At 41.4% G+C, this 20,854-nt stretch overlaps 1 protein-coding gene across 1 annotated transcript; it reads left to right on the plus strand.

The window, feature by feature from the left end:
• Window positions 1-369: 369 nt before the first annotated feature.
• Window positions 370-17,260, plus strand: acyp2 (acylphosphatase 2, muscle type). Its single transcript, XM_079559992.1, has 4 exons — window positions 370-498; window positions 2,232-2,248; window positions 2,333-2,442; window positions 17,012-17,260. Exons 1-4 carry the CDS (start codon window positions 450-452, stop codon window positions 17,124-17,126), a joined length of 291 nt encoding a protein of 96 aa, XP_079416118.1. The 5' UTR covers window positions 370-449; the 3' UTR covers window positions 17,127-17,260.
• The last annotated feature ends 3,594 nt before the right edge of the window (window positions 17,261-20,854 follow it).

The raw sequence follows: 20,854 nt of genomic DNA on the forward strand, positions 1-20,854 counted from the left end.
CCCCTGCATCCAAGGATCCACCCATCCCCAGGAGCAGCCCATCGGCCGCAGCCATAGGGCACTGACACAAGGAACTGACACAGGGCGCCCAGAGGAGGTGTAGGAGAGACATCCAACCTCCATCCAGGCAACTAAATTATAAACTAAATATATAAATAATTGATAATGCTGTTAAGTAAAACAAATAAGGCCTCTGCAAGAACCGTGGTCGCATCTGCACCCAGCCAGGATTCAATTAAAAACAATCAATATTATAATCTAAAATCAGGTCATTGAAAGTAAAAGTCTTGTTCAGCAGAGAGCGGACATTTGAAAGAGCCATGATTGCTACACCTCTTTAAACCAGCAGAGGTCGCTGTGTGCCTGTTGCAGCAGACAGCAGAGGCCCAGTCAGTCCTCTCTCCTCGGCAGTGTTTTTGCAGAGCAGAGCCGCCTGTGAGGTCTTCAGGATGTCTGGGCTGGTGTCGGTGGACTTTGAGATCTTTGGACACGTGCAGGGTCAGTGGTGCTCTCTTGGACAATGCTTTATAGTGTTTGGGTGCAGAGCGTTTGTGTGTGTGTGTGTGGAGTGTAAACCGAGCTCTGCAGCTTTATTTAGAAGCCAGCGTTCAAACCATGCACTTTCACTTTGAGCAGACGAACAGATACGCATGTACAGTAGCTGCAGAATACTGTACAGATATGCAGTAGTTTAGGCTGGCACCCATTAGCCTGTATTTCTTTATAGTAGCTACTTTTTGAATACTGTTCTGTCTGTCCTTTTGTCAAACATGCACTGAGTACGTGAAAAGAATTTCTCCCCACAATGAAGTCTAAAGTCTATATCATTGATCTGCACGAATAAATAACTATACTGCAAAATATATAAGAAACACATAGACATTTGCTTAAATCAACCAATAAACAAACAATAATAATATTAAGATTTTAAAAGGATATTGAGAGTTGATCTGCTATGTGGTAAGAATATTATTTAAAGGAACAGGCCACCGTTTTTCCATACTGCGATATGTTCTTACTTGAGCTTAGACGAGTTGACGTGTACCTGTCTGGTCTTTGTGCCCATCGAAGAGCGCGGTCGCTTCCGACTTCACCCCCGTTTGTAGCTATTGGAACATGCTGGGAGAGGCCAAATGCTAACAACATCTTTGGTCGTTTTGTATGACTGAGGGCAAACACAAAGACCGGACAGGTACGCATGTCTGAGCTCAGGAAAGAACATCTCAGTATGGAAAAAAACGGTGGCCTGTTCCTTTAAACAAAATATCTGCTGTAATTATATACTTTTTTAAACAGTTTTTACTTGAAGTGCATTGACAAACCTTGAAAAATAGCAAAGAGCCACCTCAGGTGCAAATAGCAAAAAATGGCAATCAGTGTAGTCACTCATCCTAAAAAAAAAAAAAGATTGATTTGACTTACGAACTAAATTTTTTGTCAAATCGTTTTTGTTTTTATCATCTAAAAACATTGCCAAAATCAGAAGTATAGCGTTGAAATTCAGACTTGGAGAGACTTATCCACTTATTCACCAAACTAAATTTAGTACAATGTAATCTGCTTTGTAACAATCTGTAATAACTTGTATCTATGTAGTATACACAATGGATTAATGTGTATTAGTACTTTGGAGGTACCTTTTGTAAAAAGGGTCAGGGCATATGGTTTGGGTTAGAGTGAGGGTCTTATGTCTTATTTAGATTTTGTGCCCCCAAACTACAAATAGAAATGATTCTATTGTGTATGTAACACATAGGTACGAGTTATTACACACTGTTACCCAGAACCAAGAAATATGACCATATTAGTCCAGTGCTCTGGTCTCTGCACTGGCTTCCTGTCACTCACGTCTTTTCATGTTTTATCACCATTGTCCATCTCTGACATGTTAGAGCCGTATGAACCATCTCAGGCCCTGAGAACTTCAGGGAGGGGTCTCCTGGCGGTTCCCAGAGTCAGGACTAAACACAGTGAGGCTAGAGCTAAAATCTGGAACAGTCTTCATGAGGATGTGAGACAGGCCTCAACTCTGACAATGTTCAAATCCAGGCTGAAAACAGTTCTTTTACCCGTGCATATGACACTGACAGTATTTTATCTGCACTCTTGCCTTTTACTGTAGTTGAACACATTTTATACTGATGTTTTATGGATTGATTTGATGTGTTTTCTTGTAATTGTATGTCACTGTATTACACACACATTACACATTACTCTGTTTCTTTCGACAGGAGTGTGCTTCAGAATGGTGAGTCCCCGTCTTCACTCGACTACCACTGAACTGGCTGAGAAAGAGTGATTTTCTACCGACCGTATTCCCGCTTGTGTCCAGTACACGGAGCGCGAGGGCCTGCGGCTGGGCCTGGTGGGCTGGGTGAAGAACACCTATGGAGGGACAGTGGTGGGACAAGTGCAGGGGCCGGCTCAGCAGGTGGAGGAGATGTGAGTATACTGAAGTGTAAATCATCAGCACGCCAGCAGAGGGGGTTAGCGCCTTTCAGATGTGACATTAGCGTTGGCACAGAGAAAGAGCTTATTCCTTAAGGGAGACGCTGCAGGTAAACATGAAAAAAGTATATTTGAAACTTAAATGTAGGAAAATATGCATAGCAACTTTCATTTCTTTCTTTGTATAAAAAGCAGATTGAACTCAAAGAAAACTTACAAAGGACGCACAGTTCAGCATTGGAGGTAAACGTATCTGCTTTCATTACTTTAGTAAAAGTACTACTGGTCAAATATATCTCCAATTTAAGTGAAATTGTTTTTCCAAATCATACTACTCCATACTTCAAGTTCAAGGGACTATACGGAGTTTAAAAATGTCAAAATTATGTATTTTCCTTCCCCTACATGTTCCAGCCATGTCCTAATGTGTAGAATGAGCCCAGACCCGTTCACCACAACTGTCTCTAAAATCCTGCACTGTCACTCAAAAAGCTGTTACTTTGGGTCTGAAGTGCCGTCATGCACAAGCTTAAAGGTCCTATATCATGCAAAATCGACTTTTTGGAGCTTTTAGCCATGTTGTTATGCTATTTCCTTATCAAAAACACCCCCAGAGTGGTTTGTGGCTTCATTCACGCAGCTCTCCGCAATCCTCCTGAATCCTGCTCTCTGAGCAGCTGCTCCGCCCTCTCCTGGTGAACGACTGAGTGTTCAGTTGTGTCGTAACAGCGGAACGGAAGTGCTCGACGTCTGTAATGTAATGTCTTAATTCTATGCTTACGGCCTGATTTTAATTTGTAAAACAGCGTTTTCATTATTTCTGTCGTAAGAGAGAAACAAAGAGAAAAATAAAATAAAATAAATAATTAAAAAAGGATGTGCCCGAGGTGCTTCCAGGTCAGCTAAAACAAACGCACCCCTGAGCGTCTGAACAGATCAGTCATGTTTGAGCTGCAGCTGTGAAGATGGAGCTCGTTGTCATCTATTCTGGACATCTGTTCTTTATTCTTACCTAACGATAATGTCACGGACGGAGAAAAAGAAGCGTGTTTGGCTACGAGGACCAGGAGTTTATTCAACCTTTTTCAAGAAGCTGTTTTTTTCTCCGGGATTCTGCGACTATCACCAAAATGGTGTTTTTCTGTGACTGTCTCTGATGGATGTTTGGGGAACCTTCGCCAGAATCAAAGTGGATTAACTTTTATAACCAACGCGAGTCCCACAATGTAAACAACGATGGACCAGAGGGTGAGTCAATCCAAACGCGTGTTAGCTTGTGTGTTAGCATATTAGCATGTGTGTTAGCCATTTATGAAGCTGTGTTGCAGATGACAACTCCGTATAACAGCATCGTGAAGCAATTTCACTTATTGCTGTTTATTTATATTACGGTAAAGTTGTATGTGCGGAGAGAGGGGGCGGAGTTAACTGAATCGAAGCGTTGTGTCTTCCGGGGTCGAAAAATACCTCCAGAAAACACTTATATTTATCACAAAAATTAGTGCTCCATAGTGGTAGAGGTACAATATATCATTTAAATGCCTATACTTAACTTTGGAATGGCTAAAATAGCATGATATAGGACCTTTAATATAGAGACTGCAGTTACTCGTATGACCTGAGATGGCAGTAGTGAGCATGAAATGGCCAACTTGCATCTCGTCTCTTTAACCTCTCAACCTCCAAAGTTATATGTACACTTTTTGTTTTTAGGGGTTGTTTAAAATTGAAAAACTATTGAACATATTCATCGTATGTTATCTTTTACCTTTATGCTTATACCTCAGTGTAAAAATACAATAAAATAATGATTTTAGATGAATAAATAGAAGGGCCAATAGAAGATCATTGGCCCAAATGAACCTATCCGCTGATTTCCAGCCACTCGCACAGTTTCGCTTACATTTTTACAGCAACATAACAGACTTATCAGCACATGGTTCTTTTGGGACTCTTCCTTTGATGTTATGTAGTTTTAACATATTCTCTCTCTGGTCTGTGTGTCACGAAATAACTTTAACTATAACTACTGAGGTTTTTGGACAGTTTTATTTGCAGTCTGGTTAACGTTATCATTGGCAAAAATTCTGAAATTGACAATGCATATTTATATATTCAAACATCTCGGATATGAACATGTTCTGGACATTTACAGAATTCAAAAGTCATATTGAGGATTTAAGTCAACAAATATTACATTTTTAAACATCTATATTTGTAGAAATATCAGAAACTTCAAGAACGAGTTATTACGCTTAAGACCAACAAAAACGGACATTGTGGCTTCTTTTTTTTTCATTTCTGTTGTAGCCACTTCTGAAATAAGGTCAAATTTAGGACAAAATACTTAAAGACAGAACAAAAACAAAACTACAGAAACATTCTTCAAATACTTTGCCTTTTCTGGCAGTTATAAGCCTTTGTCATAGATTGACCTGCTGAATGTTTTTGCTAATATGTTTCTTCCCTGTGTGTTTTCCTATGGCGATTCAAACTTCTTTTGTCGGTAAGTGCTTTGTCACATATAGGGCAGCTGTAAGGCTTCTCCCCAGTGTGTGTTCTTCTGTGTCGACCTAAATCACTTTTTTGGGCGAATGCTCTTTTACAGATGGAACAGCAGTAAGGCTTCTCCCCTGTGTGTGTTCTTCTATGTTCACCTAAACTACCTTTTTGGGTGAATGCTTTCTTACAGATGGAACAGCTGTAAGGCTTCTCCCCTGTGTGTGTTCTCATATGTGTGACGAGGTAAGATGATTGGCCAAACGTTTGTTCACAGGTAGAGCAGCTGTAAGGCCTCTCCCCAGAGTGTGTTCTTCTGTGTCGACCTAGATCACTTTTTTGGGCGAATGCTCTCTTACAGATAGAACAGCTATAAGGTTTCTCCCCCGTGTGAACTCTTGTGTGTAGTTGTAGATGGTCTTTTCTCCCAAATCTCTTCCGACAAACTGAGCACCGGTGCTTCTTCCTCGCAGTTCCTCTGGTGGTTCCTGGCATGCCTCCATGGTTCACACTGGTCTCTGGTGCAGACTGGTTTGGGGGCAATTTGGTGCCTCTCTCTCTCATTTGGACTTGGTCATTGTGGTCTCCATCAGCCTCTGCCTCCATCGGTGCAGAGTAACGGCTGTTGTCATCATTGCCAGCGTCAGAAGTGTCTGGGCTGATGTCCTCTTCCTTTGCTTCTGCGCGGTGATCAGTTTGCCTGTGTTGAAGAAAAGAGGACCCAGAGATGCCCCTGAAAAAATGATTTAAAAATACTGTCAGTAATTTGATCTCATTACTTGCTTATGCAAAGCCTGTTCTGTTTGAAAGAGGTGGTTCTTACCCTGACAGCTGTGTGACGCTCTGTTCCTCGGGCTCCTCTTTAATTGTCTCTGCCATGTCCAGGTCTTCGTTCAGACCAGGACCCAGTCTGTGCAGCACGACTCTGGGTCCCAGAGCCTGGTCCAAGAGCCACTGGTTCCTTTGGTTCTGCTCTTCAGAGCGCAGCAGATCCTCCTCGTACGGCGCTGTTATTCTTTCAAACAGCACACGTATCTCTCCGGCCGCCGCAGCCAGTCGTTCTTTCACAAAAGCACTGAATGCTTGGACTTCAGACATATTTACCAAGTCACTAACAGGTGGTGATCGCCTCAGCCCTAAACAGTGGCGACAGAGAAAACAGTGAGATTCTAGCTCTGACAGACTCATTACAGGAAAGTCAAATCTAAGACCTTTTTAAGACATTTGTAAGACTTCGTGCTACATTAAATGCACTTTTAGCTCCTTGTTGTACTTTTTGAAGTACAACAAATCACGACATTTATTCATGTTCACTGGGGCAAGTAAATATGAATAAAAGTGATGTTCATTCCTATGGGATTAGCTTTTGATGTGTTTATGATCCATGAGGATGCTGTAGCTAATGCTAGAGACGCCTGTACCGCCTTTGCTCAAGAAGATCTTTATTTATATAGCGCCTTTCACAGACATAGTCACAAAGCAATGCTCTTAGTGGTAGGGGAAACCGGAGTACCCGGAGGAAACCTACGCAGACACAGGGAAAACATGCAAACTCTACACAGAAAGACCCCGTCCAGGTAGGAATCGAACCCAGGACCTTCTAACTGTGAAGCGGAGGCGCTAACCGCTACGCTACCATGCCGCCTCAATAAGACGTAGCCTAGTAAAATAGCTGATAGCGATGGTTTTATGTGCGTATTCCCTAAAATTCTGATTTGACTGATTTTGAACGAAAGTACACGCCCTAAAACTAGACTTTGTAAGACTTTGTAAAGGCCTTAAGACGTTTTAAGACTTTGAAAGACCCTGCGAACGCCCTACTATCATTTGTTGTACACAAGGGAATCTCCTGTAAATGTTCTGTAGAGTTCAGCAATGATAAACTAATGGAGATTTTAAAAGGTAAAAATGCTGGACGCAGCATTAGACAGTACAGATCTCTGTGGCAGTTGCTCTCTTAACTGTCAAGCTAACTGCCGATCAGCCACTACTCCTGAGATATTATAACTTCTTCAAATATCAACTTTTAGCTCAACAATAATGAAGCTATTTCTTTATTTTTTCAAACATGTAGAATAAATCAAACTTACCTGTGCCATATCCTAAATAATATAATGTTGATCACAGACACAACAGCAGCTCAAGCAAAGGGCAAAGGCAGGGGATGTTTCCACGTTAACGCTCTGGTTAGACCAGTGCAAGGTTGCCAGGCATAAGAAACCAAATCCACCCAAAAGCCTCTCAAGAACTTTAATTTTTAATAACATTCGGCTTTGTGCTTGGAATGTTGAATAGAAAAAGATCACTGCCCTGTATTTTTAAACATAATAATTTTCCAGTTAGTCTGATTACTCAGTTGCGTAACATGAAACAGGATGGTGGGTGTTCCGACCCTCATGACCCCCCCAGCCTACCCCCATCCCCCATGTCCTCCCTTGTCCCTGTTCTCCTTATTGTACTAATAATAATCAATCATACACGCGAGACGAGAGGCGCTTTTAAGGATCATCCAGCGGGAATGATGTCACTGGGGTGTGGATGTCTCCTGGAGATGACATCATCACCCTGAGGACCTGCTGCCCCCCCATTGCCAAGAAAAAAAACATACACCACCCCCCCCAGACAACACAGACCTACTGTACGATCTAGAGGACAGTAATATGATATGTAAGAACAACAGAAGAATGCAGAACAATGGCATAACATGACGTTTAAAGACACACCGCGTAACGTTTCACCCAGTCTCTGTGCACGGAATGTTTTTGGCTAACTTCCTGTTGATCACTTCAGGGCATCGACTACTTCCTGTCCACATTTTAATGTAACTCAAAAATGAAAACTGAGAAAACGTGAATAAACATCAAGCGGAGTGTGTTTCGTAAAAATGTGTTCAGATTGCGGTGCTATTTTACCGTTTGTTAGCATTAATCTTTAGCTTCAATGCTAACCCTGTAAAGCTCAGACTATAAAAATCACAGAAATGCCTTTAGCTGCTCCTACAAATGCTCACATTTTGTTAGCCGTCAAATCCCGGACACAAATTGAACGTTCTAGCCCCATACAAATGAATAGGGATAGAACATTTCATTTGTATACCTCCTTATGTTAGGCGCAATGCTAACAGATGGGTAGGTATGTTTTGTCCTTTTCATGGCATTTATGTAATTTCTGTGGTTTCTTTATCATTAATAGGTTATAAGATGAGGTTTAGTGGCCACTGGATGTGTATCTGACTCCATAAAGCAGAAACTTAACTGAATTTGAGTTAGCATTTAGCTCGGAGGACATTTGCTAATTTTGTATCTGAAGTAAAATCATAAAAGGTTTCTACATTCATTAATGATTTCGAACTAGTCTTTGACCTAAATGTGGTCGATGTTTGACAACAACTGAAAACATCTGGATGATTCATAATTTGCGATGTTTGATGGCTAATGCTAACGGCTACAGTAAAAATACACTGGGCAGGCAAACGGACGCTAAAAGTCTCCCAGACTAGCCAACTTGCTAACTGCCCGCATATGTCAGGATCAAATGCCTTCTTTTTATTTCTATGAGCCCAGACCATGAAATACTTGGCAGAAAATGTAATTATTTTTTAAACTGACACTAAAGTGTCTGTTGAGCCTTCTGACATTTTTTTTTATTTAATATTAATTTCCGTATAATTTGGATGTCTTTAAATGTTGATATTCCCACAGCTGCCTGCAGAGGGCACTCCAGGCCAATTCAAAGTCCTGACCAGCCTCTCACACCCTACTGTCCAAAGAATGTTTTAAGCCTCAATAATGCAGTTTATGTCCACTTTCAATGGCTTTACTCCCTACTAGTACCAGAAGATGTACGCAGAAACTATTTTATTAAACTTACAACAATTGCTGTCACAATAGGCATATGCGTAACGTGAATTACAGGCGTGCATCAGCGTGTCCATGGCGATGCTCGAGCCAAAATGCCTGGAATTTAGTTTGCCCTTTCGACCCCCACTTTGACCACGACCTCACTTCCTGTGGGCCTGGGAAACAGGAAGCAGCTGTTCCTGCGTGTACAGAGAGGAAGAGGAAACATAAGTGTTTAGAGGAAAGTATGATGTGGGCGGCGGGTGAGTTAGTGTGTGTGTGGGTGGACAATACTTTTTATACTTCGAGGAAAAACATGAAAGTGAGAAGAGGAAGATAAATGTGTTTAGTCGGCAGTGAATGCTCAGATCTTATGGCCGATAAATTGCTGCTGTTTGAAAAAGAATCATGTGAGATCAAATTACAACAAAGCTCCTGTTCCATTTCATTTTGTTTCTGTTATTATTTAACGTCTCATTACTCAAAATAGAATCATGTTTGTTTTCAGAACATGCAGTTTCTCACAGAACGCTTGGATTAGGTGTCTGATGCCTTTTGGCTACATCTACAAGTGAAGCATTTCGAAAAGAAAAATTAGCAGCCTGGCTATACAATAGCACACATTGCAGAATTGTTGGCCCCCACCCCCTCTCAGCGCAAACCCTGCCCCTAACGCTAACCTATAACTAGCCCCAAATCCCACATAAACCCTAACCCTGCTACTCTTACATGTATCCCCCTGGGCCAAGTAAGGCGGGCCTACTCCAGGTACACACATAGGAGCACAGCGCAATCACCGAATACGGTTAGTCATGCCGCAAAGTGAAGTTATTGACATGAAAATCAACGAATCACCTAGTTTTTTTTTTTTCCTTAATTCTGATAGGCCCTTGACTATGGTACGGTAGGCCCCTGGGCTACCCGTTGGATAAGGTGGCTCTGATTGCAGATAGGTGACTCCGGCTTGGAATGGATGTTGCCCAAACCTATGTGCAGATCAAGTTGGCTTGTCAGATAACAAGAAATTAAATTTCGGGCTTTTCAACTTCTTAGTGATTTTTTATTTTACCGCCTTTGCTCTGCCCAATCCCATCAGACCTTGGAAGCTAAGCAGGGAAGGGCCTGGCAGGACTTGGATGGGAGACCGTTTGGGAACACCAGGAAGCCTAGTGAATGTATTGCGTGAGTGAGTGGTTGGTGGTGGTCGGAGGGGCTGATGGCGCAGACTGGTCGCATTTCTTCCATCAGTCTACCCCAGGGCAGCTGTGGCTACAATAGTAGCTTACCACCACCGAGTATGGAGTGAACGAATAGTGCAATGTAAAGTCTTTGAGTGTCCAGAAAAGCGCTATAAAAAAAACGTTGCATTATTATTATATACAAGATGTTACTTAATGTGCAGACATTCTGAAATGTTACTTTCAAAAATAATTATGTGCATATTTTTGTGTAAAAGGTACATCTGACCTAAATTTAAAATCATGCATGTTAATTCTTCAACTTTTGGGTGGTCGGTGTCCGCTTTAGAGGCTACTAAATAGAGGTGGGATGATATACAATGTTTTTGCTTGCTTAAAAGAAGGCATGTTTAGATGATCGTAACATTTGTTTATGAACATTGAACATAATGGCCAAAAAAAGCATTGCCGTAGACAGAGCACAAATCTACATACATAAAGTCTGCACCCGCTGCACCCTCCGTCAGTCCAGCAGCTACGGCAGCAGGATTCTGCCAAAGCTCTGCTTCCACTCTAAACGCTTAAAGGAGCATTATGGAACTTTTAATGCATTTTTTTAAATGAATGCATATTTGACCTTTTAGTGACCTAGCGGATGTATGGGTGTTCACCATGGCACCTTCATTTTCCATCAGAGAATCTTCTGTAAAGCTCTATATCTAACATAGTAACAAATATAGGAAGGATTCACCATAAAAGAAATGTTTCATAACTATAGCGATAATAGCAATTATAATAGTAAATAGCATTTATTTTGTCCAAGATAATTGATCGATAAATAATCCTCTGCCCCTATGCTGTGCACATGTACAGCCTTACTGTATTGAACAACATGAGAGGGAAATGGCCACCGCGTGTGTGATGCCGCATTTACAGGGCTCTGATCATTTGATGCCGTTGTCATGGGAATAGGTTCAGCAAACAGCTGATCGGTGTTACACAGCTGATGGTTCGGCTTTTGGAGTGAGAGCATGTGAATGGGGACCAAACTAAACGAAAGAAAATATTGCTGAAACAAGAGCGGTCTCGGGCCGGCCCTCAAAGCGCTTCTATATGTGTGAAAACGCTTTAAAAGTTATGCACTCCCCTTTCATTATTATATTATAGTATTTAGTATACAGCCTTTATTTTACAGCACATACCTACAATGCCACAACTGTAGGATTATCAGGCTTTCACAAATAATGCAATACGCAAGTCCAACTCGGCATCCCATAATATCAATATCTGTAACAGTGTAAACGCAACAGTAGGGGGGAATAACTTCTGGCCAAAATCTAAGTAGGACATCTCTTCCTCCACATGTTGCCGTGGCTCCGTCTCTCACTGCTGACCTCGATCCTGCACAATCTACTTTAATCTGCGTCCACACAAACACACACATACAAGCTCACACACAGATACATTCATGTCAGGTTTATGCATTTTACAGGGACATCAGGCATTCGCGACTTCTGAAGCCTTTGTTTTTTGTTGGTTGCATATGCCAGGTCTATTACACATCATCATCATTTATCACCTTTTAAACACAATCATTTGGACTAATTTGAGACTGGTTGAACTTTAACTGGACAAGCAAGCGGCACGGGGGTGCAGCAGGTCACAACTAGAAGGTCGATTCCCACCTGGACGGGGCCTTTCTGTGTGGAGTTTCCATGTTCTCCCCGTGTCTGCATAGGTTTCCTCTGGGTTCTCCGGTTTCCCTTAGCACACACAATAAGACAGTATAACTGAGAGCATGTGTGAGTGAGGGACAACGGATGCAAAATAGCCCATAGCTACAATCCTACAATCCATACCAAATAAACCAATAAATGAAAAAACAAAGTAGTTAGCCAAACCAATATGTGTTACTAGTTACCAGTATAATCCATCCATCCATTTTGTTCTGCTTCATCTGGGGCCGGGTCACGGAGGCAGCATCTGTGCAGAGATGCCCAGACTTTTCAATTCACACACATTTCCTCCAGCTGTTCTGGGGGGACCCCGAGGCGACACCAGGCCACAGAGACAAAGTCCCTCCAGCGTGTCCTGGGTCTTCCACGAGGCATCCTTCCAATAGGACATGCCTGGAACAGCTCCCAAGGGAGGCGACCAGGAGGCATCCGGAACAGATGAAGGGTGCGCCCAGCCACTCTCCGAAAGACACTCATTTTGGCCGCTTGTATCCGTGATCTTGTCCTTTCGGTCATTCCCCACATCTCATGACCATAGGTGAGGGTTGGAACATAATTTGACTGGTAAATTGAGAGCTTTGCCCCCCGACTCAGCTCCTTCTTCACCACAACGGTCTGATACACCGATCTGTCTGTCAATCTCATGCTCATGATCTGCCCCTCCTGAACAAGACCCCGAGATACTTCAACTCCTCCACTATAATCACTAGTATTAAATGTAAGTAGTAATGCGTCAGTGGTTTTCTTCAAAAATATATTTCTTATATATTGGGCTCTTACCTGGATTATAATACATCGCAAATCATTCAGTCTCTATCATCTATAATAGGTAACATAAAGGTAATATGCTTCATTTGTGATGATACTATTGTACAACAAAACAGCGTCAATCAACTCTGCACAGCATCATCATGACCTGCCAAGTTTTTCATTAAGGACACGGTTCAAGATCAACTTGACTGTACCCGCATGGAAATCTGTCCTTTCCATTTGACCCATGCTAGAAAATCATACCATATCTGATAAAAGCTCAGATGAGTCCAAACGTTCTTTGGAAAAAGGTCTGAAAAGGTCTTAGTCCCCACGTGACTTGGTCCACAGTCTCACGTACCCACATGCCTACTATACAGAAACATGCGGTCATCCAGTGGTCCAAACTGCCACATTCTCTGGGTATAATTAGAAGCAGAGGAATGCTTGTGTTTTTCCATCGTCCTCCAGTGCGGAGGCGGCTGGGACCCCAACTGGCATCACAACTGTTCACTATACAAGGACATGCTGTTTGTTCACATCTAGAACTGAAACCAGTATGAAGAAGTGTATCCATGTACTGTTTACCTTCTGTAAGATCCTAAATGCTTTTGAATATGAAGAGTTATTATTAAAGTTGTTTAAAATATTTGGTAATTTAACCACAACAATGAGTCATGACAATATCCTATTTTGATCACATTTATTTCCTTCACTGGCACACAGGTCATTGTGATAAATTGCATTTGAAAAATAATTTAACATGCTTTACTCTGCTATATGCTCTACTGTATACTAAAATAGATATGTACTTTACAGGTGTGCAGCTGGAGGGTCGCCACTTCAAATTGCAATGGTGGAATATATATTTTTAAAAGTACAAAATTTAGGTACTTTTACTTTACTTATGTCAATTTTATAATGAATGCCATCTTATGATGGATCCATGTTGAAATCCAGCTGATACATTTGGGCTCAAATCCACTAGTGGGTCATAAGATAAGATGAACTTTATTGTGCATATTCTCCATAGTGTGCGGTGTGCCCCAGGGCTCTATTTTGGGCCCAATTTTATTCTCTATACACGTACATGGTGATGACACTTCGTAGGTATGCGGGTGACAGGGAACCTTACCGACAACGACATTAAGTGCTGGATGTCCCAAAACGTTCTTCATTTGAACAGATATTTTTTTGTTCGGTCTTTCTCATGCCACTGCTTCTATTATAGACAATCGTGGTAACTTTACCACCCAGTCATTTTATTATAGTATATGAATGTATCTCCTGCTCATATACACATAATGGGGTAGGCGCTAACAAGCTTAAGCTTCTGCCTACTCCTGTTGAGCGTCATATCCACATTATTTATTTACTTATTCACCTGTGCATGTATCTTTCTTTGGCTTTGCTTTCTGCTCTAAACTCTGTTCCTGTGTAGAACTATGTGGACCTCAGATGCCCAAATAAGAAAGAATTGATTTTTGACTCTGATTTCAGTTTCGATCAGTAGAGTGCTAAAGTAGTGCAATCATGCTTCATCCAAATCAGACAATATTGCAGAAGTCAAACATTTCCTCCTTCGTGAGGATCTTGGAAAAGTCATTCACGCCCTCATCTTCACAAGATAAGATTACTGTGATGCCCTCTCCCAATTATAAAGCCTTCAATCTCCTCCAAAAGTCAGCAACCAGGTTAAGCTGGCCAATTCAGTATTTACTGTTAAGTCTAAACTGAAGACTCTCTTTTGCAGAAGAAAGCACTTGTTTTTTCTATATAAATAAAATTATTATTTTACTGAGATTAACAACACGCCTTCACCCACTATTGAATTGGACAATTACTGTGTAACTGGTTCACAATGGCAGCCCCTGATGAAAAGAGACTATTGCCCCTGTAGAGACGCTTTGCCTCTTTATTTCTCGACCTTGTTCCATGGCGGCCAAGCATGTAAAACGCCATTCTGAAAAGTCACAATTAAATTCGGCGTGTCCAACAGTCGTACAGTATGTGGCCCCTCATAAATCCTGTCTGGACTGCCGCTCCACAGAGACACAGGTGCTGAACAGCTGCAGGAGACAGCCGCTGTCGGGTACACACAAACACACACACACACACACACACTTCACACTTATCTGCTCGTGTTCATCAATTAGCGCTCTCTCTCTCACTGATGAGGGCTAATATCCGCCACATACAAGATGCAGCGTGGAGTTAGTCATGTACCAGCCCATGCTTGTCCCTGTCCGCTCACACTGAAGGTCACGATATTAGAATGTGCTGTCGGATCAAGCAGCAACTAGAGCAGCCTGGAACATGGCACTTTTATCTACATTTCAAAGATAAATACTGTATAACACTTTCTACTTCATTAAAGCTCCAAAGGAAAAAGTATATTTGACATTGTGTTTTGTTCATTTTAAAAGCCTTGTAACGCACACTCCAGAACAGTAGGTAGCACTGTACTGTCAACTAGCATTGAATCACAACAAGGAAGAAGGCTTGCCATCGTTTTGTCATACAGGTGGGGGATTTGGACGCAATTTTATTGTTTTTGGAGATTACGTTTTGAAGTTGTTTTTTACTCAGGCTGGGACAAAATACAGTTTTGCCGTATATCACAATATGTCTTTGTTAAAGCAGTACTAAGTAACTTGTTTACCTTAATAATTCCTTTCCGTAGTAATAATACAAGTGTTAATGGGATGATTGGGGGGGGTCTTTCATCTCCCCCTGGTGTCTCTGGTCAGAAAACCACAATTGCAACTTGACTGCAACCAATGCACACTAATGGAATCACGAAGAACAGGCTAACAGGCAAAGCTAACAGCGGGCTAGCGCCACTTAAACAGTATTTACAGCCAAGTTTGAGTGAAAAAAATTACTTCCATTGTGTAATTGGATGTACAATATCCCTCTCTCTCTTTGTCTTTTCTGTCAGCATAGTATTTACTCTCATGGACAAGTAAGTTAAAAAGTTTTAAAAAATCGCAAATTGCTACAACACCTGCAGTTGCGCTTATGGCCTCTAGGGGCAAAAGTTTTTCATACTGAACTCAGTAGAAAAATATATATATATATGTTTTTTGCAAAAAACTTGCCATGGATAATACAAGAGGTGGGACTCGATTAAAATTTGTAATAAAGGGGTCTGTAATTATTGAATTGCTTTTAATCACAGTTTAATCAATAACCAAAAACAACATTTTCAATTTAAAAAAATCTTTATGAAACTAAATGATTGAAAACAGAGACAGACCCATGAGCTCAACAACAAATATATTTATTGTTGTTGATCTGTTAATCTCTAACAAACTGCAGTCTTTTCTATCATTCAGAATGTGCAAAAATGAGTCCCCAGTTAGTCAAGTGAATAGTTTAGTTTAGTTTAGTTTAGTTTAATTTATTTGAGCAACTACATTTACCTGATTTACAAATACACATATACAACCAGTCACAGATGCTCAAAAGGAGTAGGCTGAAGCAAGAAGCTTATGAGCGCCTACCCCACATTCAACATAATAAACGTTTACCATTTACAGATATACATGAGGACTGTATCCACAACCAAGAAGAAGTTTGCACATAAAAGGAAAATGAAATTACATGAGTGGAACGCATAGACTCCATAGCTAGCATTTCCTATGAGATACTAAACAAGTAACAAGAAAATAAGGAAATAAGAAAATTCATGTATTCGATTTTCCAAACCCAGGCTCATACAACTGTGTTTAAGATTTACATTTATGCTATTGCATACATCAAAAATGAGAATTATGAATTATGATCATACAAAACAAATGCATTTGTTATTATTATTAATATTTAAATGTTATTACCATCATTATAAATTATTTGTTTTTATTATTTTTGATGACATCCTAGATATTGCGAATGAATGTTATAATATTACAATATTATACTATTTTACAGGCATATTTAATATTCCGAGATTAAGTGGGATCTTGTTTATTAGACACTGAGATCCTGCTAAAACAATTGTTGTCATTACTATTGCCACTACAATATCTTTATGTACAAGTGTTGGTTGTTTTATTTTATTTTTTTTGTTATTATTTATTTATTTATTTTGCCCTATATAGTGTGGTGCATTAAAAGCCAGGGTGTGGAGTGGGCCAGTTAGGAAAGGGCAGTAGCCCCAACCAACAAGCCCTCCCCCAGCTGCCCTAACTAGTGGACTGCATTGTTGAGGTGTTGGATCCAAAGCTGTGAGATGCTTTAAAAGACGAGGTTTTATGAGTCTGCTGGTTTTAATCATATGTCCCTCTGTGACACGTGGGCACAAATGCGAGCCCAGCGAACTGAAGAGAACCCTGACCGGTGCATCACTACAAGTGAAGGGTCTTTCGTCCATCACTGTTGCAGAGCAGATGAAGGATGTGCGTCAAAACAACTCAGCTCTTGGTGAAACATGACAGCGTTTCTGTTCATTTTTGTTTAGGCTTGTTGTATCTGCTCAAGTCAATGTCAGATCCCACCGCACCGCAGTGACCGCACCCCTTATTTCCTCTGACCTTTCTGTTTTGCTGTGTGCTCTCAGGAAGGTGTGGCTGAGTAAGGAGGGCAGCCCCAGCTCTCGTATCACCAAGGCCAACTTCTCCAACCAGAGGAACATCGAAAAGCTGGAGCTCCATGGGTTCTCCACGCGCTTCTGACTGACTCGCACCTCAGCGTTTTGTAGTTTCTTTGCAGTAACACGACTGTAGTTCTTGGAAGATAGTGTACTGACGGACAGAAGGACTGGACTAGAAATATGTTTTGTAAATAAAGCTGGTTTAAGATCCCTTTTGAGTAGTCTTGCTCTCCTTCCTCCTCTTTATCCTCCTTTTCTTTCATTTTTGCTGCCAGAAGCAGAACTTCTCCACATTTTGTTGCAGCTTCTAAGCCTCTCCACAGGTCACAGCTCTACGCAGGACTCACAGACTTGGATAGTGGTTTTCAGCTGAGACCAATGGGACACACCTTAAATATGTGAAACTGCAGGTGTGCGATTCGATTTTTCCCTCCTATCTAAGCTGAAGGCTGACATTTGACTGGTGCGAAGGCAAGAAAGGGACACGAACAAGATAAGATGAGAGATTTTGCATGTGATAAAAGGAGATGTTAAAGTAAAGATCTTTAATAAAACTCTCAATAGAGCATGGCCATAGTATTACGTTGGAATGAATGGCAGCTCTGGCGGCCATCTTGTGACACGCCCTTCTAACCCAGTGCAACTTATTTCCTTGATACAGTATTTTGTCTGTTTTGAGTTATTTCATGACTTTGATAATTGTGACTGAGCTTATGTCAGTTTTGCGGTTTTTCAAATGCTTTTCCAGTTTTTTAGGAGGCACAGACTTTAGCTCCGTTTGTTCATGGATTTTCCTCTTTATATCAATTATAACATTTGTTTCCTACTTTCAACTTTCTGTGCTTTTTAACACGATATGACCAATATTTATAACACGGGACAGTGATACAGTGATGCTAACCACTGAACCCCGGGAATGAATTGGAGAAAACAATGTTAATACAGCTAAACAACACAACTAAATAAAGAAAATCCAGACTGAGATACCTCACCTGACAAATGAGCCAATCACAAACATTGAGCGTGTCTCACATTCTGCTTTTGAATCAATGAAAATGTAGCGCTTGGTTTTGCATTAGTTGCTATGGGGTTAGCCTCGGCTCGTTTGGCTAATCGTTTTTAGCACAGCATTAACTTGCCGCTCTTACAGAACACACTGCTGATCGCCAAAACAGCTCAAACATGACAACATTTGTGACCCGTCACCAGAACGATTGGTGATTTTCACTTTTTTGCAGAATTTGTCAGTTGAGATCACGACGAAGCCTCTCCATGTTTAAGCAGTATTGGTATATTTAAAAGTGTAAACTTTTAGGTTCAAACCGGCTTGTTTTGGGAGATTTGGGAGCGAGCAGTAGGGGTGTGACTTTGTCTGTGTGCATTCTGGGTAAACCCCGGGTCGTGTTTCTTTTGTCATTGCCCCCGCCGTCCAGCGTGACTACTACTGGCCGGCTCTATCTGATATCAAAATTCAATGAAGATGGACGCTGCAAAGATTGTAGTAGACAAGCTGAACCGTGGACGTAACAAAGAACATGTTTGGAAGTACTATTTATTAATCAAGTATATTTGGTGCCGCTTCCTCATGAAGAGCCTTGATAGCAAAGCAGCTCAACTCAAAATGCCCCAAAACCGAGTTGTGTCTTCACGATGGGTCACATTTGTGGATTGTTGTATCTGCTCAAGTCAATGCCAGACCCCTCGGCACCACATATTTCCCCTGACCAGGGCTGGACTGGCCATTGGGAGAATCGGGAGTTTTCCCGGTGGGCCGATGTACTTCTGGGCCGGTTGGGCCAGTCCGATCGAGATAAGGCCCGTAATGCCGGCCCACAATTTGCAGGACAAGCCATTAGAATCTCTATCATTATGTAACAGTACGAGCTGTCTGTGTATTACACCGCCCATCAGCTGGGGCACAGCCTACCTGCGTTTGACCTCTGACCTCTTGTTCTTCCGTGTGTCTGCCTGGTGTGGAGGTGGTGACACAAACTGAACTGGAACTGAAACAACTAAAGGTTGGAACCTAACTTAAGTTAATCTAGAAATAAAATGTACAAAACTTTTGGAACGATTTGCCTCTTCAATGAACAAACCTGTGGTCCTTTTTAATGTGTTACTGTGCTAAGCTAAAACCTTCCACTCTGTCACAATTACATAGATGCAATTACACAATTCCTCCACTAGAGGGATGACGCATTTTATACCCTTCTGGTGGCACGCTTTCTTGAGTTATGGTTCCCAGATAATCTTGCATAATGAGCCCCTCGTCGTCAGTGCGTGCAGTTTGGAAATCTTCTAGTTTCCATTGAAAGGATTTACAATGTTTGGCCTTTTTGGGACTATTCTCACTACACACCTCTCTAACTCCGTGGTGAGTTTTACCATTTCATCTTCAATCTACAGTGGGATCATTTTTTTGGTTTTGAGAAGTTTATTTGTGTTGCAGTCGCAAGAGGAACTTCATTAACGGAACGCACTAAGATTGTTAAGTAATCTTATAAAGGTTCCTTCAAGTTGTAAATGACAAGATTAAAGTGCTGAGTGCTCTGAGGTGCTTGAATTCAGCAGAAACAACATGCAACTATTGTCCTCGATTCGTAGCTTATACTGTTTTAGCTCAAGCCAATAAGGGCTTATTGTTTTGCTCATCACCTCGAATATTGTGCAATTGGTGCAATATGGGTCAGTGCAATATCAGGTCTGTCAGGGCATGTGCATTTTTGAGGTTTGTGCAATACAGTCGATGCATTTACTATTTTCTATTTTCTCCTCTGTCCACTCTTGTTATTGTTATTTGTTTTAACATGATGTGATCACTGTTCTCATTCCTGTCTGTACATAGTCTGTATATAGTCTGTATATCGTGTCTCTGTATGTTTTTACTAACTCGTGTGTAACATCAACCTGCCAGGGGGTCTGCAGATGGAAATTAGCCTAAGGCTATAATCTGGCATATTTACATTTGTAAAAATGTTCATTAATATGTATTGTCCCTCCTTTTCAAATAAATAAATAAAGAAAATAAAAAAATTGTGTTGAATATGACTGTTGTTTGTTTTTTTAGAGGGCCGGTCTTGACCCAAAAGTCCCGGGACGATTTTTTCTGCCAGTCCAGCCCTGCCCCTGACTCTTCTGTTTTGCTGTGTGCCCTCAGGAAGGTGTGGCTGAGTAAGGAGGGCAGTCCCACCTCTCACATCACCAAGGCCAACTTCTCCAACCAGAGGAACATCGAAAAGCTGGAGCTCCGTGGGTTCTCCACACGCTTCTGACTGACTTTCACCTCAGCGTTTCGTAGTTTCTTTGCAGTAACACGACTGTAGTTCTTGGAAGATAGTGTACTGACGGACAGATGGACCGGACTAGAAATATGTTTTGTAAATAAAGCTGGTTGAAGATCCCTTTTGAGAAGCTTGTACTGTATTTAACAACCAATGTATTGCCTCCACTTTCATTCACGAGAAGACATATTTACAATTTCAGTTCAGTTAGATTAGCTTTATTGTCAAGTAAAGTGCAGAGACGAGGCAGTGATTGGTTCGAGTACTTTAACAATACTTGGTACTCAGCTCTACCCACAAGTGTTCCTTGGGGTTGCGGTCAGGACTCTCCCCTCCCACATATAGAGGTGCACTGTAGTGTCCAGTGTTGTCAACTGTTTGGCACTGGCAGAAAAGATTTGACGCCACTGTCCTGCTGCCAGCTCTGGAGCTTATCCAGCGGCGCTCCTAAGAGGCTCTCCAGTCACAGCAGGTCTGTGCAGGACTCACTGACTTGGATGGTTTTCAGCTGAGAAAGCAATGGGATCCA

Source organism: Gobius niger (assembly GCF_951799975.1).
Source record: "Gobius niger genome assembly, chromosome: 7".
NCBI classification, from domain to species: Eukaryota; Metazoa; Chordata; class Actinopteri; order Gobiiformes; family Gobiidae; genus Gobius; species Gobius niger.

Coding starts and splice junctions, on each gene's coding strand:
- acyp2 (XM_079559992.1), top strand. CDS start 450: ATGTCTGGGCTGGTGTCGGTGGACTTTGAGATCTTTGGACACGTGCAG. Junction 2,443..17,011: donor GCTCAGCAGGTGGAGGAGAT/GTGAGTATACTG, acceptor GTGTGCTCTCAG/GAAGGTGTGGCTGAGTAAGG.